General features: G+C 35.2%; 1 protein-coding gene across 1 annotated transcript; it reads right to left on the minus strand.

Annotated features, from left to right (window-relative positions):
• Nucleotides 1-428: 428 nt before the first annotated feature.
• Nucleotides 429-12,131, minus strand: LOC104216980 (uncharacterized). The gene is made up of 5 exons (XM_070172806.1): nt 11,621-12,131; nt 10,990-11,424; nt 5,027-5,370; nt 1,276-2,619; nt 429-1,208 (listed from the first exon to the last, which is right to left on the minus strand). The coding sequence occupies exons 1-5, from the start codon at nt 12,129-12,131 to the stop codon at nt 429-431; spliced, it is 3,414 nt and encodes a 1,137-aa protein (XP_070028907.1).
• Between the last annotated feature and the right edge of the window lie 9,154 nt (nt 12,132-21,285).

Below are 21,285 nucleotides of genomic sequence, written 5' to 3' on the forward strand. Positions count from 1 at the left end.
CTGCACCTTGCGTGCAGATCCAGGTACACCACAGGCTGAGTGAGGATTTGTTTAGCTGAACAGCAGTATCCGGGAGTATTGAGGTAGCTGCATGGCGTTCGCAGCCTTGATCTCTCCCCTCTATCTCTATCTTTTATTCCGTATTTTTCCTAGACAGACTTGTAATAGGTGGATATTCTGTATTAGAGGCTCATATTCGTGACACCGGATTCTGTTGGGCTATGGTGTGGTATTTTAATTGAACTTCCGCAGATTTTATTATTAATTATACACTTGAATGAAATGACTTAGTAAATTCTCTGTGATATTTATCTATAATCTGAATAAGAATTCGGGATAATGTTGTTGAATGGTCGGGCTTGCCTAGAAGTATGTTGGGCACCATCATGACCGGGGTTGGGGTCGTGACACGTTAGTATTGCTCTTTCTTACAAATATGTTGGGTCATTGTACTTCTGTAATAGGGATGGGTAAACTGCCTCGACAATTGATCCGATTGGATCGTTGGATGGTTTGATACATACATAAGGAGGTAATTTAATAAGCTCCTTATTAATATCATCGTAAAATGAGCCATCTCCAATTTGTAGCAACCATTTGTCGAAAGTCGATATTTTAGCAGCCTCAGAATCACTTACTATTCCACTATAGAGACGCATATTTTGCTTCAACTCATAAATTGTGAAAAATGGCCACAAGTAAGAGGAGTTTAGTGACGCATCAACAATATCAGCTCGTGTACCCTTTGGAATTACTGGTAGTATTTGACGGAAATCACCACCAAATACAATTGTAAGGCCTCCAAATGGTTTGTCAGAACTATTTTCATACCTCACTCGGAGGATATCTCTCAAGGTTTTGTCTAAGGCTTCAAAACAAAATTTATTTTCCATTGGCGCTTCATCCCAAATGATCAAGGAAGTTTTCAAGAGAAGTTCAGCTAATTGACTGCCTTGTTTTATTTCACAAGTTGACTCTGAGCTAACATCCAAAGGAATATGAAACCGTGAATGAGCTGTCCTACCATTTGGTAATAACAAAGCAGCTATTCCAGAAGTAGCAACAGGGAGAAATATTCTTGAGTATGATCTTATCTTGGCTATTATTGTATTCCATAGAAATGTCTTCCTAGTACCACCATGTCCACTTATAAAAAATGAACGGCCTTCTTCCTTCTCAACTGAATTTATTATTGCTTCATACGCTGACTTTTGGCAAGCATTTAACGGAGCGAATGATTGGTCATGCACTATCTTTAGAGCATCTTTGTCATACTCTAGCTCCTCGTTGATAAGACGATTTCCGACATATTAGTAAAGCTGAATCTGGGAGTGGCATTCCATCTATGTCTTTCAAACTTTTTCCCATCTTCAATAGGATGCTTTCAATCTCAAATAATGTATATGCTTCAAGTTGTTTTTTTGTCAACTGTAAATCTTTCAATCGAAATCTCTTTCTCTGTAATGATATTATATCTTCTGATAAAATCTCAAAGTTGGGCTTCCAAATTTTTCTACAATCAGTTACCTGACAGTGAATAAATATCATCACAAAGAGATTTCTCAACTCGTTTTCTATTGCCCAAAGTGCAGCCTCAGCCAAGCAATCATTCCACTCTTTATCATCTTTTAGTAATCCTAAAGTGTAGCATGAATCTTTATAATTGTCATGCGTTACTCCATTTATTCTTCTAATGCTTTCAAATGAAGTGCATCCTTTGACAAAATTAAGCAGCATTCTCATGTAAAAACGTTCTCCACTTGTAGGATGTGCAAAGTAAATTCTACCAACTACATTGCCATTTCTCCTTTTGGTCCAAGTTTTGTCTCTTGAATTCCAGACAAAATGTGTAGGAAAATCAGAATATGTGAGCTCTCGTGCCTCAGTGTATTTTTTGTTTGCCTCAAACCATTTCGTGAATTTTGTTACTTCAATGTCAGGTGTACTAAGAACACTTTCTACTCGCCTTTCTTCTTCGAATATTTTTGAATTTTGTCCCTCTAAATGAAATGGCAATCGCTCAACTGCTGGCTCTCTATGATGTATGCCAAATTTAAAGATCCTCCAGCAAGCTTCTGTAGCTGATATGTATCTGCAGTCTAGATATCTTTTAATCTCATTAATTTCTACACCGGTATTTGTACATTCTACAGTTGTCGTTGCTCTATCGGATCCTTTATTGACATATTTGAATAGGTACTTCACCGACCTTGAGTAATTGCATAGCTCAACATTTATATGTGCATCAAATTTGACGATCAAATTCCTATTGTAAGGTACGACATATCTGTTGTCTAATAAGACACCATTTCTATTGACCTGAGTATCTGTGTTCCTTCTCTTATAAATTGGAAATCCATCTGCATCAAAAGTTGTTCGATCGTTGAATTTTTTTGGAAAATGCTTGGTACACTTTTCTTGCTTCATACATGGGCAATGGCGATTGAGTTCTCCACAGGGTCTGTGCATCATGAAGTTCTTGACGGCATTATAACCATCAGGATCAATCTCCAGATCAGGTATTTCTGCTGCTATTAATTTATCAATATGGTCTATGGAGGGACTCTTTAATATGGGATGCAGGAAAAGCAGTATATGTGCGTGAGGCAGTCCTCTTTTCTAAAATTCAATTGTATATAGACCTACAGAATTAATGGTATATGGTGATAGTTAGGATGGAAGTAAATTAATAATCATACCATCATTTATTCAAAACATAAAGCTGACTTTCTTTTTAAATATTCATCAAAGTAGTACTTTTAAATTCCTATTAATAGTTTATTACGAAGACTTATAATTCTGTTAACTAAATCAAACCTTAATTTTGTTTTTTATTGTGTATCTATTGAGAATACATTTTTTCGTACTTGAGAAGGATAAAGCAAACAAATTAAAGATAAAAGTAAACAAACATATTATTAAGGTCAAAGATGACTATATATCATCATCATACTATAGTATAAGCGGGAACATCTCAAGTGAAAAGTTAAAATACCAAAATATCCTTATAAAGTTGAATGACACTATTGCCCGCCCTTCTATTAAACAATATTGTAAATATTTTTGGACAAGAATGTAAACACAAAATTATAATAAATAATATCTTAAAATCTACTATTAAATGTTAATAGAATTTATTACCTCATATTGGATGTGTCTAACTATTCGTTTTTCTAAAGTTAACCTTTTGCAGTTTCACAATTTTAAGTTTGGCTTTTCAAAGTTCTAAAAGATTTTAGATGTCTTACAGTACATCAATTTTAATAAGGAGACATATATTTAACAAATTAAAAATATTTTTTAAAGACAACATGCAAAATTAATAAGGATTCAAAGATATTGTCGAAACATTAGAATAACTTTTTTGCCCTTTAAATTCAAATAACTATCCTGCATTAAAGTACAAAAATATTATTTCAAATGTATGATGTTGGATTTCAAGAACTAACTTGGAGTGGTAGGAAATTTTTTAGTTCCTTCAACATTAATTGTACATTTATATGGCAATTAGTAGTTCCACCTTTTGTTTGTTCTTTCACCAGATAGCAACATTTGATGTATTGTTGTTTCACATTAATATATTCGCCATTTGCTCTTACTTTTATGATGTTACCAAATTATTGAATTGTTTGTTATTTATTTATTTTCATTTTACTTTATTTACCAGATCGACATATTGTTCTAAGTTGCTTTAATAAAATTAATTAATTTGCTAATATGTGACAATCACTTTCTTAATTATCAAAATTATTTTGCACATAAAAAAAAACAAATAAATCCTTTAACAACAAGAATCTTAAGTTACTAAATTTACACAAATTTCATATCCATTTTTTTGGATTTTCTGGAAAAGATATGGTCATGTTTCTTTTTTTCTTTTCTTTTAGGGTATTACATATATTTTAATCTTTGCCTTTTCCAATTATTTTCCCAAAGAAGAATATATGTCATATATTTGGAGTGAAGAATTATTGTTAACAATGTCAAGATGAATCAACAGTGCTATTGGCTTCTAAAAAAAATACATAACTCGTCAGATTTAATAGGATCAATATTCATTCATTATAAAAAAAAAATCACTTTTCATTTAACGACTTAAATTTTACGATTATATATTTTTGATAACATTTTATATGTAACATTTCAGAATTTTGGTTCTCATTGATATGATATATGCAAGGGGAGGTTTAATCATAATGAAATGTCTAAAAACATAAATCCTTTAGGATAAAATAAAATTTGTTTTCATGATACAGATTTAACTGCAAAAAAGACATATTACTAATACTCATTTCGTGCTAATTTATTGATAGATGAGTGATGCCTGCAATGAGTATGTAATGAGGAGGAACTTACAGGCGATTATTTTCCCAAAGGGTTGTTACTTTTTCAAATCTTGCATTAGCTGGAACAATTTTATTTGAAAAACTCTGCATATGATGTCAACTCGACTATCATCGCCCTCTTGGTTACTTAAGCGGAGCATTTCATTTATTTCTGGCCACTTTGGGTTGCAAGTGAAAGTAAGGAAAAAATCCAGATATCCAGCCCACCTACAAATTGCCATGGCATCTTGATAATTTTGTGCCCTATATCGGGGTCCCCCAGCGTGTGATGAAGGTACTATAATAGTTTTTTCTACCATTGAACAATCAAAATCACCTCTAAGAACAACATCCATTAATCCAGCGGAAAGATCAACTCTGAGTTTTTTTTTATTATTTCGGATATAGCGGAATCTTTCTTCTTCTATTGCCATGCATGTAATCGTCAACGATATACTGCTGCAATTGTCTGCCTGCTAGTAGAAGAGTTTGTCCCTCATTAAGTCTTTATTGTATCCTGAAACAATAGAATTGTCTCATTGTTAATTTTTCTCGCTTGGAATTTTTGTTGTTTACGTCTGCCAAAAGATTCCTAGTCTATATCTGTCTTCGCCATATGGGTGTATTAATGGGTATGTCATAGACATGAAACTTGGGTGTAAATCTGTGATTCTTTGAAGTCCCTTTTTCCGATGTTCTACAATAACATCTCGTTTGAAGTTTTCTTCAGTAAGATCACCAACGATTAATCCTGCAACTTCAGAGGTTGTGGGTATATTGTATTGTTGACCATCTCTTGTCCTATCAGATAGTAGATGTAGATGGAACACAGATTCTGGATGCTCTCTATATCTATCCCTAGCCATCCTAAATGTTTTTACCAAAATGTTATGCTCATCTAACATTTGAGATAATTCATGAACAACCTTGGGATCAATATCTTCTTGCAACAGCCAACTCATTCTGTTACTTATCTCATTTTCAGTGTCGTATATATAAAGCTGAGCAAACGGTGGCTTCTTCCCAATTTCTGGTAGCAAAGAGCCTATGTGATGGTAATTCTGACCGCTCATCCTGAAAACATACGGCCCCTTCGAACGATTAATAGATCCATCAATTCGCCCCCTATAGATGTGAATGCGAACATCGAGTTATAAGCCCTGATATTTTTTCGAAAGTTGATACCTAGTTGTCCAGAATCTATTCCCAAAAGATATTTGAGATAGGGTGGTGGTTCAGTCAGTAACGGTAGCCGTACACAGCCTTCCGAACAATACAATAAGAATTTAGGGTGTGATGTCTGTGTAGTTTTTCTTGTTCGTTCTTCATACCATAAAATAGCACCACAATATTGGCATGTGTACGTAGGGGGGGCAAAATTCCAAGTTGTTGCATAATGACCTGTCAAGTTTAAATTTTGTGATATCAATATAAGCATGCTATACTTAGATTGTGATGCGATTTTTCTATTTTCTCACATCAACAAAAATTGAAAGTAACAAATTTGGCACTATTGTTAAGGAATAAAGCTTGGTAAAGAACAACATACCATTTTTTTTGAGGCAGCACATGTCTCCCTTCGAAGTTGATTAACTTCATAAATTTTGTGAATTTTCTCACCAAGTATAGAAACAGAACTATTTTCTTTCTTGGGTGATACTTGTACTTCTTTTCAACTAATGAAACTTTTCGCTTTAGTCTCGCAAACTTGAATCTACAATTTCTGATTACACTTAATTCCTCGTTCTTTCGGTTACATTGTATTGTTGATGAAAATCTCTTCAATTTTATTTTTAACATCCTTTCTTGCCGAGCTAAAACTGGCAAAAGCTGCTGTAGTAGGGTAATCTCTAACGGAATATTCACTGACGCACTAAATTCCTTACCAGTAGCAGATACCAATTCCATTTAATCTGCTATAAAATTTTGAAAGAGTAAAATATATCAAAATAACATGTAAAAGGGAATATTCATGAAAAAGAATATGATATAAGTAGAAGATATGAATATTGGAGGAGCAAATCTAAAGTGAACTAACCTGGTGATGAAATTGGAATTGGAATTAAATGGGGTATAGTGAACGAATTTGCTTATGTGTTATGTTTTGTAAGATAGTTTAAACAAAATACACGCCTTCCTTGGATGTACTAATGCTTGAACTTCTAGAGAAAATAGAATGGATGTTTGGTTGGTTGAAGAGTTTGGAGACGATGAGTATAATCTGGTATAAGGAAAATAAAAAAAATTAGGGATTTGTCTTTTTGTTATTTAGTAGGAGAGTACCGGTAAAAGATTTGGTGGTAAAAAAGTAACAGTTGGCGTGGGGGTTGAGGGATTTAGTTGTGTATCATAAATATTTTAATTGTGAATCATGTTACTGATATATGTTGCAGTTCAAATCTATATAGATTATTATTTTCTTTTGCGTTGTTATGCCTTTATGTATAGGTAAAAATGTATTCTAACTATTTGGGAATTTTGAAACTTCTATGAGACAAGTTTCTGTGAAAAGAAAGAGTAATACCCAAAAGTCTATGTATAAGCCAAATGCAATTCCAATAGCAGCCTAATTAAAGTTAAAAGGATGCAAATTGATAGAGCAAATGCATAGCAACAACCACAGCAGCTGAGCCCATATCCACTAAATTCCACTGCCTATCAAACAGTACATTCCTAGGCTGCTTCACCAGAAAACAGAATTCTGTTAAAGCTTGATTCTTTTTCATTTTCTGATATCGACGTCGACGCTGCATGTCACGACCCATTTTCTGAACAAGCTGGGACCGACACTTGATTATTAAACATGACCGAGCGAACTATCTCTGCTTATCAAATCTATTATAACTCCAAACTTTATATGCAACAAGGTAATACTCTAACCAAATACTTTTGATTAATTTAAACATTTACATAAATCAACTCCAAAACTTTATTCATAGTAACCAATGAAATACTGCTAAGTTATTATCAAAAACATCTGAATCTTAAACCAACGACTATGTCTATGAAGCCTCTACTGATAAACTGACGCACTGCTCAGGACATGAGATTCCTGGCCAGTTCTCTAAGTAAACAAAGAAATAGCTAAATAAAAATGACTCTAAGGAATACTCCACGAACAAAAGCGGAGCTCACCAATAGCAATGGAAGGGAAGGAAGTCCTAACTCGTAGCCTTCTCGCCTGCAAATCCGGTTACTACGTTGTACCGCAGACCAACGTAGGTTCCCAAAAGAGAATGTCAGTACCATCCATTTTACTCAAGTGAGTCTCAACAACAGGGGGCGAAACTTTAATAACATATACATTATGAGCAAAGGTTCTAAATGCATGTAAAACATAAAGCTTATAAGAATAATTCTAAATAATTGCATAATAGCAGTTTTTGAATATTCTAAAAGAAATTCTTTTCTTTTTCTTTCTTAAAAAAATATACTTCACTTTATACTTTGGGAGTTCCAACTATCCTGACTTAATTCTGTCTCAGTCACCGTGTGATCGGCACGGGTTCGATCCCAACCTGCTCGAATAGGCCCAATCCACGAGGTGCCACTCACTTTATGGTTCTCAGTGCTCATGTCTCATACCTTAGCATGGCTAAGTAAATTCTCAGCAACGAGACCCTCAGCTCGTGTGCTCCCTACTTTGGCACAAGTAGTTTCAGGAAGTCAACGCCTTGGTCAGGACCCTAGGCCTGGACGATGACCCCTTCTCAGAATAAAGGATACTCCGAAAAATCTTTTCTTTCGAAAACTTCTTCTTGTGACTTTGTAAGTCTAAATCTTTTATACATACTCACATTGGTATCCTTAAATGTAAGGCATGGCATAAGAATGGAATAAACATTCAAAAGTATTTATAAAGATTCTTGATCCTTCATGAATTTTCAACATGAAGATGGCATATAAGAATAACATAAAAATCTAAAATTTATGCACATAAATCCAAATAATCATCTAAACTTTAGCTAGAAAATAATTCTAAGCTAATAGGCACTTACTACTCCAATTAAGTATATATTAACTCTTTTATGCAATTCATCAAATACCTTGTGTGTGTGCTTTTGTGAGTTAAACCACTTTAGTAAAGGGTTATATCAACTCATCTCAAAACTCCTTGAGCCAATACGTAGACCCCAGTCCAATTTATACCCGTCAAACAATCGATTCTACAACAACCAGTGCATTTTAATCAATTTTAAAGTTTCACACCTAAACATGAAATTTACTGTTGATATAGAGGAAGAAGGGAATTAACCATTCAATTCTTACCTGTTACTACTTTAGGATAATTGACAATAGGAAATTTTATATACCTGAGTTCAAGAATAAGTGAGTTATAATGAACCGTAGAATTTTTTCATGCGTGAGCAATTCCTGGCTGCCTCTGTTCGTAAGGCTTTAAACGTTTTCTATGCCTGGCGTGAATAAACAGAACATTAGTTCTGTATTGCTTTAAGGCTTTAAGCCTTTGCTTTTTGAATGACACACGTTTCTTACCCTTTCCAAGGCTTTAAGCCTTTTTTTGTTTTGTTTTATTATTTTTGTCTTTTTGTTTTGTTTTGCCTTAACTAATAATTAATGATACCCACTTTTAAATATTACTGATATTAAAATTATTAATATTCCCCTAATTGTATATCCAATTATTTAAGTGTATACACACACACACACACGCATATATATATATATATATATATATATATATATATATATATATATATATATATATATATATATATATATATATATATATATATATTTCACTGTAGGCAAGATAAAATAATAGTAATAATAATAATTCAGTTCTATAATTAGCGTATCTTGAAACTTTTATAAATTTGAGGAGTGTTACAATCTCCCCTCCTTAAAAACATTCGTCCTCGAATGTTTCTAGGGCCTTATTCTTAAGCTAACAATCATTCTTTAGGTTCTGAACCTCTTAAGTTTTCCTACCACTACTCACTTTTCCAAGGGACTCAAAATTTTGGCTAACTCCCTAAATTTCAAAAAAATTGGCAGAGTTTCCCTTGTAAATTGGACTATCCAAAAACTATCCCTGTCACAAATACCACAACTACACCACCAACAACCAAATATACCATAACAAGCCATTCATAGGCACCATACACAACTCATTAATTAATTACTCACACTCCGGCAAGGAGGTACCACAATAACTAACAAGAATCTAAAGCACAACACTTTCGCAAAAGTAAATCACTTTAATGAATTAAATATAAAAATTACTTTAATGAATTAAATATACTCTGGCATAAACTAAATCACTACAACAACTAAATATAATCTAGGAAGGACATAAACACTTGCTAACTTGTATTTAATAAATGAAATATAAATGTCAAGCCAAACCTAGGTTTACATACCTTGTTACTCAAATAAATAAGGATACTTCTTCCTCATATCTTCCTCGACCTCCCACGTAGCTTCTTTTGAATCATGATTACTCCACAAAATTTTTACCGATGCTATATCTTTTGTTCTCAACTTCATTACTTGTCTATCGAGAATTTCTATAGGTACCTCTTTATAAGTCAAACCTTCTTTAATTTCTATGGTATCGGCAGGTATTTTATGCGACTCATCATGAATGTACTTTCTAAGCATAGACACATGAAAGACAACATGAACAGAGGATAACTCAACTGGTAGCGCTGGCTTATAAGCCACGTTTCCTTTCCTTTCTAGAATTTCATAAGGTCCGATAAATCTAGGGCTAAGTTTCCCTTTCTTACCAAATCTCATAACTCCTTTCATTGGTGAAACTTTCAGAAACACCTTATCATCAACCATGAACTCTAACTCACGATGCCTCTTATCAGAATAAGACTTTTGACGACTCTAAGCCACTTTAAGTCTTTCTCTAATTAGATGAACTTTCTCCAAGGCCTCACAAACAAATTTTGGACCAATCAACGGCACCTCTGCTGGTTCAAACCAACCCACTGGAGACCTACATCTCCGCCCATACAACGCTTCATAAGGAGCCATACCAATGCTGGCCTGATAGCTGTTATTGTAAGCAAATTCTATAAGTGGCAAGTGATCATCCCAATTACCTCCAAAATCTATAACACACGCACGCAGCATATCTTGGAGAGTCTGAATGGTCCTTTCTGCCTGGCCATCGGTCTGTGGATGAAAAGCGGTGCTTAAATTGACCTTGGTACCTAATCTTTTCTGAAATGCCTTCCAAAAATGTGTCGTGAACTGAGGGCCTCTGTCAGATATGATTGAAACTGGAGTACCATGCAATCAGACTATTTTTTTATGTACAACTACGCATACTGCTCTGCGGAGTCTGTCGTCTTTACTGGTAGGAAATGTGTGGACTTTGTCAGTTGGTTTACAATAACCCAAATTGAATCATGTTTACGGTATGTTCGAGGTAGACCTACTACAAAATCCATATTAATCATCTCCCACTTCCACTGTGGTATCTCTATGTCTTGAGCTAGGCCACCAGGCCTCTGATGCTCGGCTTTGACTTGCTGGCAATTTAAACATTTAGCCACATGATCTGCTACTTGTTTCTTCATGCCTTTCCACCAATATAACTCTTTCAAATCTAGATACATTTTGGTAGCACCTGGGTGAATAGAGTACCTCGAACTGTGAGCTTCCTCCATTATGGCCTTCCTAAGACCATCTACATCAGGCACACATAACCGATCATTCAACTTCAAAACTCTGTCACTTCCTAGAATGAAAGCAGTGATTTCTTTGTTTCTGACTCCTTCTTTTAATTTCACTAAGTACGGATCTTCATCTTGCTTAGCCTTAACATGCGCAACAAGGGAGGATTGTGCTAAGGCATAAGCAGTTCTATCTCCTTCTTCGGTCTCATCCAATCTAATTCCATCATTGGCTAGTTTTTGAATTTCTCGACCCAAAGATTGCCTTTGTACACCAAGATGGGCCAAGACACCTATTGACTTCCTACTAAGTGCATCTGCTACCACATTAGCTTTGCCCGGGTGATAAAGGATATTGATGTCATAATCTTTCAATAGCTTGAGCCACCTTCTTTGTCTCAAATTTAGTTCTTTTTGCTTGAAAATATACTGGAGACTTTTGTGATCTGTAAACACTTCAGAATGCTTGCCATATTTTTAATGCAAACACCATTCCTTCAAGCTCAAAGTCGTGTGTGGGGTAGTTCTTTTCATGATTCTTTAACTACCTGGAAGCATAAACAATAACTTTTTCATTTTGCATAAGAATACAACCAAGGCCCACTCTGGAGGCATCACAATACACTGTGAACCCACCCAAACCTGTCGGCAAGGTTAACACAGGTGTAGTAGTCAACCTCTTCTTTAACTCTTGAAAACTCTGCTCACAAGCGTCTGACCATTGGAACTTAACTGCTTTCTGATTCAACTTAGTTAATGGAGCTGCAAGTGACAAAAACCCCTCTACAAACCTTCTATAGTAGCCAGCTAATCCCAAGAAGCTCCTGATTTCGGTTGGCATTGTCGGCCTAGGCCAGTTCTTGACTGCTTCTGTCTTTTGAGGGTCTACTTTTATTCCTTCACTAGATACCACGTGGCCTAAGAATGCTACTGACTGCAACCAGAACTCACATTTTGAAAACTTGGCATAAAGCTCATTCTCCTTCAAGGTTTGCAAGGCTATTCTAAGGTGTTCTGTATGTTCTTCCTTGCTCTTAGAGTATACCAAAATATCGTCTATAAACACGATAATAAAGGTATCCGGGAATGGCTTGAAAACTCTGTTCATGAGGTCCATGAATGCAGCTAGAGCTTTTTTCAACCCAAAGGACATTACTAGAAATTCATAGTGCCTGTAGTGAGTCCTAAAGGCTGTTTTAGATATATCTTCTTCTCTGATTCTCAATTGATGGTACCCGACCTCAAGTCTATTTTGAAAAGTACTTGGCACCCTGAAGTTGATCAAATAAATCATCAGTTCTTGGCAGTGGGTACTTGTTCTTAATGGTAACTTTATTCAACTGCTGATAATTGACACACATTCTAATAGACCCATCTTTCTTCTTGACAAACAGGACCGGGGCACCCCACGGTGAAACACACGGTCTGATGAAACCCTTGTCAAGAAGGTCTTTCAACTGTTCTCTCAACTCATTAAGTTCTGCTGGAGCCATCTTATAAGGAGGTATAGATATGGGTTGAGTGCCTGACATGAGATCAATGTCGAAGTCTATGATTCTTTCGGGAGGAAGACCGGGAAGGTCATCTGGTAAAACTTCTGGAAATTCTCTAACAACTGGCACAGACTGAAGAGTTGGTGGTTCTAATTCTGGATTAATGATGTGAGCCAAATAGGCGAGACACCCCTTACCTATCATTCGTTGTGCCTTAAGATAAGAAATAAACTTACCTTCAAGCGATGCTGAACTACCTTTCCACTCTAAGACTTCTTCATTTGGAAATTGGAACCTGACTATATTGGCATGACAATCTAACATCGCATAGCAGGAAGACAACCAGTCCATACCCATGATCACATCAAAATCCACCATTTCTAACTCTATGAGATCGGCTTTGGTGTTGCGACCTTGGACCGAAACTATACAACCTTTATAGACTCTGGTGACTTTTGCTGACTCGCCAACTAGAGTAGATACTAGGAACGGCTCACTAAGTTGTTCAGGTTCTAGTCCGAGGTTAATTACAAAGTATGGAGTCACATATGAAAACGTTGAACCTGGATCTATTATGGCATAAGCATTATGTGAGTAGACTAAAAGTATACCTATAATAACTTCTGCAAATGCTTTTGCACTCTGACGATCAAGTGTAGCAAACAAACGGGGTTGTCCCCCTCCCTGAGTAACTCGGTTTGCACCTCTGCCTGCTCCATACTCGGTCTGATTATGAGAACCACGAGCCTGAGGGGGTGCAACTGCAGTAGCTGAGGACTAGAAGGACGAGTTTATTCACCACTGAAATTACGTCGCAACTTTGGGCAGTTGGACTTTATATGACCAATGTCTCCACAATGGTAGCAACCATGAAACCCGAGCTTGCACTGACCTGAATGCTGCCACTTATATGTTCCACAAAGAATTTGCTGGTGTGAATTTTGCTCAACATGATTCTGGCTATGTGAGGATGATGTCCTAAAATTCTGATTCTGGCGAGACTAATTTCCATAACTCTGAGTACGTCTGAAGGAAGGCCCACCACCTGACTGATGACTGGACTGAGCTGGTGCTAATGACTCCTTATTAGAGGAATCCCTTCCACCTCCGCTGGATGTACCATTAAACTTGCCCGTTGTCCGGGCTTTCTTGTTATGCTCTTTTTATTCTCTCCTTAGTTGTCTGTCTTTCTCTAAGTGCTTGGAAAATCCCACAACAGAGGAGAAGGCTTCCATCCCTACTGCTGCAGCTGATGTTGTATCCTTAATGTGGTAAGCTAAACCGCCAATAAACCTGTGAATCTTTGCTTTTTCAGTCTTCACCATGTGAGGAGCATGCTTAGCTAACCTTATGAATTCCATGTAGTACTCTTGCACACTTTTATTCCCTTGCTTGAGCTGTTCGAACTCTGTTGCATTAGCTTTCCTATCCTCTTATGGGATAAAGTTAGCCATGAAGGCCTCTTCAAATTCTTCCCAAGTAGGCGGACCATCATCTTCATCTCTTTCCTTTTCCCACATCTCAAACCAAACACCGGCCACATCTCTAAGCTGGTAAGCAGCTAGCTCCACAGCTTCATCATTAAATGCTTTCATCACTCGGAGGGCTTTCTTTACACCCTCCAGCCACAACATCGGATCGTCATCAACTATAGAACCATGGAACACTGGAGGACTTAACTTTAAAAATTCATTCACTCTTGAGGACTCAGAATTGCTCTGTCTATTTGATTGAGGTGGAATCTCTTCTCTTCTCTTGTTCTGGTTGGCCATAAAGGCTTTAAACATCTCCATAGCATTGTTGACAGCATTAAACATTTGACCCACCTCGGGAGATATAGTTGCCTAAGCCGGGGCTGCTGTTAGGGGCGGTACTAGATCCTGAGGTACTGGATCATCATGCTCCACCCCTTCTTCTCGTTCAACCCGGGGTATTTGGACTCCCTTTGTGGATTTTCCCCTCCTTTTCTGAGTCAAAGCCTTCTTAGTTCTACCTTGAGCCACAATAGTAGCAATAGTTTCTTGAGCAACATCCTGAGTATCGGTGTCAGAGTTGCGAGTACGAGCCATTTCTGCGAGTTTTGGAGCAACGAATAAATTAGATAATTTCTTAGAGGTAGATTCTGTTGCACGATCTAAAGTATGAAAAAAAAGAGACTTTTCCTAAATGCTTGTAGCGTCATGTTTATAAGTATGGCGCGCTTCATACACATAAACAAGACTCTACCAATACGACTTCATAGACCCCTAGGACTCCATAAACCTGTGGCTCTGATACCAAGTTTATCATGACCCATTTTCTGAACAAGCCGGGACTGACACTTGATTACTAAACATGACTGAGCGAACCATCTTTGCTTATCAAATCTATTATAACTCCAAACTTTATATGTAACAAGGCAATACTCTAACCAAATACTTTTGATTAATTTAAACATTTACATAAATCAACTCCAAAACTTTATTCATAGTAACCAATGAAATACTACTAAGTTATTATCAAAAACATCTGAATCTTAACTCAACGACTAGGTCTATAAAGCCTCTACTGATAAACTGACGCACTGCTCAGGACATGAGATTTTCTGGCCAGTTCTCTAAGTAAACAAAGAAATAGCTAAATAAAAATGACTCTAAGGAATACTCCACGAACAAAAGTGGAGCTCAACAATAGCACTAGAAAGGAAGGAAGTCCTAACTCGTAGCCTGCTCGCCTGCAAATCCGGTTCCTACATTGTACCGCAAACTAACGTAGGTTCCCAAAAGAGAACATCAGTACTATCCATTGTACTCAGTGAGTCTCAATAATAGGGGGCGAAACTTTAATAACATATACATTATGAGCAAAGGTTCTAAATGCATGTAAAACATAAAGCTTATAAGAATAATTCTAAATAATTGCATAATAGCAGTTTTTGAATATTCTAAAAGAAATTCTTTTCTTTTTCTTTCTTAAAAAAATATACTTCACTTTATACTTTGGGAGTTCCAACTATCCTGACTTAATTATGTCTCAGTCACCGTGTGATCGGCACGGGTTCGATGCCAACCTGATCGAATAGGCCAAATCCACGAGGTGCCACTCGCTTTATGGATCTCAGCGCTCATGTCTCATACCTTAGCATGGATAAGTAAATTCTCAGCAAAGAAACCCTCGGCTCGTGTGCTCCCTACTTTGGCACAAGTAGTTTCAGGAAGTCAACGCCTTTGTCAGGACCCTAGGCCTAGACGATGACCCCTTCTCAGAATAAAGGATACTCCCAAAAATCTTTTCTTTCTAAAACTTCTTCTTGTGACTTTGCAAGTCTAAATCTTTTATACATACTCACATTGGTATCCTTAAATATAAGGCATGGCATAAGAATGGAATAAACATTCAAAAGTATTTATAAAGATTCTTGATCCTTCATGAATTTTCAACATGAAGATGGCATATAAGAATAACATAAAAATCTAAAATTTATGCACATAAATCCAACTAATCATCTAACTTTAGCTAGAAAATAATTCTAAGCTAATAGGCACTTACTACTCCAATTAAGTATATATTAACTCTTGTATGCAATTCATCAAACACCTTGTGTGCGTGCTTTTGTGAGTCAAACCACTTTAGTAAAGGGTTATATCAACTCACCTCAAAACTCCTTGAGCCAATACGTAGACCCCAGTCCAATTTATACCCGCCAAACAATCGATTCTACAATAACCAGTGCATTTTAATCAATTTTAAAGTTTCACACCTAAACATGGAATTTACTGTTGATATAGAGGAAAAAGGGAATTAACTATTCAATTCTTACCTGTTACTACTTTAGGATAATTGACAATAGGAAATTTTATGTACCTGAGTTCAAGAATAAGTGAGTTATAATGAACCCTAAAAAATTTCTGTGCGTGTGCAATTCCTGGCTGCCTCTGTTCGTAAGGCTTTAACTGTTTCCTATGCCTGGCGTGAATAAACAAAACATTAGTTTTGTATTGCTTTAAGGCTTTAAGCCTTTGCTTTTTGAATGACACACGTTTCTTACCCTTTCCAAGGCTTTAAGCATTTTTTTTTGTTTTATTATTTTTGTCCTTTTGTTTTGTTTTGCCTTAACTAATAATTAATGATACCCACTTTTAAATATTACTGATATTAAAATTATTAATAATTCCCTAATTGTATATCCAATTATTTAAGTGTATACATACACACACACACACACACACATATATATATATATATATATATATATATATATATATATATATATATATATATATATATATATATATTTCACTATAGGCAAGATAAAATAATAGTAATAATAATAATTCAGTTCTATAATTAGCGTATCTTGAAATTTTTATAAATTTGAGGAGTGTTACACTGCATTTACAATTGCCATTACTCTTCTGCTAATTCTAACTTTTCCTTCCAGTCTATGGCCATTCCACTTGTTAAGTACGCTTGTTGTTGTTGTTGTCTTATATGATAGAGTATTTACATTATTTGTTGGTTGAGCAGGGGAGAAGCTTCTCGCCTGCCTATTAATTGGTGCTCATCAATTTTACTGAAGAATTCAATCCTCATTTCAGAATCATATAAATATCAACATTGTTTTGTTGTGTCTCTTTTGACTTGATTAATGGACGCAATGTGAAATGTGTGTAAGCACATGATTTTTGCCCAATATGAGAATTACTCCCAAAAAAAATTCAAAAATAAAATGATTTTTCTTTGGTGTGCAATTTTGTGATATTTTGTGATATTTTGTGATATTTTGAATAATTATTTGTATTTGTCTATACGTGTTTATTTGCTAAATTAACAAAAAATACAAAAATATGTCGCATTTTGCATGTAGGATTTAATTCTACAATTGTTAGTAATTAAATTTGTTTTACAAAAATTAAAAATTACAAAAATAGGCATCGTTTGCATTTTTAGCATTTAATATCCAAATATACAATTTTATGCTTAATTAATACTTAATTGTGCGTTAATTGTTATTGGGAGTTAATTTGCGCTTTTATAACTTAATTTAGTTCTTAATAATAGTTTAAGTATTTTTATAATTTAGTTTTAGAAAAATAAAAGAAGAAAAGAGAGCGAAAATATAAAGAAAGTCGGAATTGGGCCTCTTCTTCAATTTCAAGCCATAGGCCCAAAAAATGGCCCAATCTTCCCTACGACCCAGTCCATTTCGAACTGGGTCGACCCAGTCCATAACCCAAAAGACCCAAACCCCTTTGTCTTACATTTTACAAAAAAAAAGCAAAAATTAAAGGAAGAAAACCCTAAAAAGTCTAAACCATCCCCCCCCCTCTCCTATCTTCTTCTTCTTCCTCAAGCTCACCTCCCTCCCAACCATGGCTGCCCGGCAACCATCCTCCAAATGATCAGTCCAAGTGCCGGAAAACCAGACCCCTCCACCGTCCGCCATTGACGAGCAACGTTGTTGCTGCGTTTTGCTCGTCGACCAGCTCAAACCTTACGACCAAACACTCCGGTCGCAGCTGCTTCATCGTCAACCTCCCCATCGCTGTTTCTGCCGATGTTTCTTCTTCTCCCCGTCGTCCCCCTCGACGGACAGCTGCTGCCACTGTCGTTGCTGCGTTCCATCTTCTTCTTCCATCTACTACGTCCAGCCATGGACGAGCTTCGGCGTCGACCATGTCGTCGTCCATGGCTGTCCGCGCCGTGCTGCTGCTCGCTGCTTCGGACTGCTACTGCTTCACGTCGTCTCCTTCGCTGCTGCGTACTGCCATCGATGACCCCATGAGTTTGCCGTTTGGTTGCTCACCATTGTACTGTTGTTGACGACGCAAGGCAGTCCGGTTAAAGTCCGGCAAAGGTCGAGGGTTTTTCGTCAAGTTCGTTGTTTGTTTGGTCGTTGTTCGTCTTTCGATCCGGTTAGTAGTTTTTGAGTTTTATTTTGTCCGTATTTTGTTTTGATATTTTCGAATCTAAAATCAACAAATGTTTGTTTTGTTTATCGTTTGAATTAATTTTTAGTTCATGTTCATGTGTTGTTTGTTAAATTAATTTTCAGTTTTTAAAATAGAAGTTTAATTAGTTGTTTTCATATTCATTTCATGTTTGTATTATTGTTTAAGTGAATATTTGTTAGTTTGATGTTTGTTAGATTCAAATTGAAATTTAATTAACTATTTCTTCAATTTGTTTCATGTGTTTATGTATTGTTAGAAATTGTTAATATTGTTAAGTTCAAGCTTAAGTTCATAATTGTTTATTCGTCGATCTTGTTATTTGTCTAAAAAGAATTTAGTTGTGTTAAAGGAAATATATTGATTTAATCGTTTAATCCGTCATGTTTGTTGTGTTAAAATAGATTCATTCATGTTCATACTTTGTTTGGATGATCTTGAATCCGAAATTTGTATAGCTTGATTTCTTGTTTACCATTTGTGATTATTTCTTGAATTTGTCTCATAAAGTTTAATATAGGAATTGTTGTTGTAATGTTGTTAGAGTAGTTGATTTTAAGTTCAATATGATTGAAGTTAGAAATCTAAATATACTTGTTTGTTGTAGTTGTTGAATCCGAAAATAGGATTGTTTGTTGCTAAAATATTGTTCAAATCAAATTTTAGTTGTTCTTTGTTGTTCAATTTGTGTTCATGTGAGTTGTTGTTGAAATGTTGTTGAAATCATGTTCATGTGCTTTGTTGTTGAAATGTTGAAGAAATCATGTTCATGAAATTTGTTGTTTGAACATTGTTAGAAATTAATCATATTGTCTATATTTTGGTTAAGTTTGATTAAATGATGTGTTATAGCTGATGGGTAGTTTGGTAATTTGTAGTACGTTCAGGGGTAGTTTGGTAATTTCAGTAAGGTCGTGAGGGGTAGTTTAGGAATTGTACATTTTGTAATTGTTTATTTGAAGCATGGGGGACAAAATGAAATGGGGTGGGTGGTGATATGATTATTTAATATAAAGGGGGGACAAGATTTAATTTAAAGGGGGAATCTTGCATTATTTTATGTTAGGCATGGGGGACAAAATGAAATGGGGTGGTGTGATATGTTTATTTAATGTAATGGGGATGAGTGGGAAGATAATGGGTTGGGTAGAGAAAAAGTATTGATTTTAATTAATTGAAAGGTTTATGGGATGAGTTATATATGTGAAGTCTTGAACACAAGACAAGGCAGAATATAAGAGAAACATACACGAGACAGAGAGAAAAAAAAACGGGAGAGAGAAACAAATCTGAAAATAAGAGAGAGAAAAGGGCTGAACATTTAAAAGATAGAAAATTCCGAAAAATATTTAAGCTTTCAAATAAAAAAAACTAAAAAATCTTCTGCTTTCTTTCTTTGTTTGAAATTAGTATTAATGGTTGTTGTTTCATTCAAAGCTTAAAGCTTTTGTTTTTGGGATTACTACTCCACCGGTCTGTTACTGGGTTGTTACTGTTGCTGGGCAGTTGTTGCTGTTACACTGTTATTACTGTTGCTGATTTTCATCTTCATTTTCTTTTGCTTCCAATATCAGGTACATATCTTTTAAACTCATGTTGTGAAGAGCTTCAACATGGCAAGTAAATGAAGTTTGGAATTATAAGGATGTCTTTTACTCATTTAAATTTTATTAGTTTAAGTTTCAGTTTTGTTTTAGTTGGTTAATATAGTATTAAATCAATTGGTAGATTAGTTCTCTTTCTTAATAACAAATGGCTTAGTTATTTTAGGAACGCGATCAACTCATTTCTTTTAATATATGAAATAATGTCAATGATTTTTTACAAAATATAGAGTTAGTTTTTGCAAAGTATTCGCATAGGCAGAATATAAGAATTGGTTTATTTATCTCAAACTCAATCTTCGTAAGCAAAATTAACCAAACAATTATAACCTCGGACTAAAAACAAGTGGTGTAAAAGAAGGATGGGATTTATAGATTGTAACATTTTAAGTCAAAAAATGTGTAAATAGCGTTTGCTCCAAATATAACAATGAAAATTCTTCAAAAAAAATATTACTTCATTTATTAAATCAATTGTTTTCCTAAGTTTTATACGCAATTCGCTTTTTGGGTAGATAAATATTGTATTTACCATAAAAATGGTAGTATTAATCACACGTTGTTTATTTTTATTTTATTTTACTCTTTAAACTCATGGTTTTTGAGGAATATAATTCACACGTAAAAATATAATTTGCGGTCAACACTTAATGAATTGTGAATTCTTTTCAAGGAATTTAGAGGCATCTCAAATAGTGATTTCTCATGACTCTTACATTTAAAAATAGATGGATGCAATAAACATTTGTAGAGAATTTATATTACTGTCAAGAATATTTGCATAATTAAGGATGCGTTCGCGTGACTTGATTATACTTCTAAAGGCGATTCGGATTATGCGTTCGCGCAACTTCGAGCAAATTTTTACTAAAAAGAGATTTCTCGGAGAATATCATTATTAATTTCATAAAAACCCGAGATGTGATGTTCACTACTTAATTATACCAAAGGGCGAATGTTCTTGATTTTATTTAAAGCATAATTTCGAAAATGATTATTTTAATAAAAATATTATCTATATTATTGTGTACACGTGCGCGTGACACAACTCCGCATGTTTTAAAAATATAATTTATAACACGAATATACGTACGCGTGATTCGATTCAAAGAAGGGTCTTTAAATCTAAATAGAAGCGGTAACAATAAAATCATGCAATAAAAATGTATTTAACAAATCAAAAATAATCAAGCCGAATATAACAGTTGAGCGACCGTGCTAGAACCACGGAACTCGGGAATGCCTAACACCTTCTCCCGGGTTAACAGAATTCCTTATCC

This window comes from Nicotiana sylvestris, chromosome 4 (assembly GCF_000393655.2).
Source record: "Nicotiana sylvestris chromosome 4, ASM39365v2, whole genome shotgun sequence".
Taxonomy (NCBI): Eukaryota; Viridiplantae; Streptophyta; class Magnoliopsida; order Solanales; family Solanaceae; genus Nicotiana; species Nicotiana sylvestris.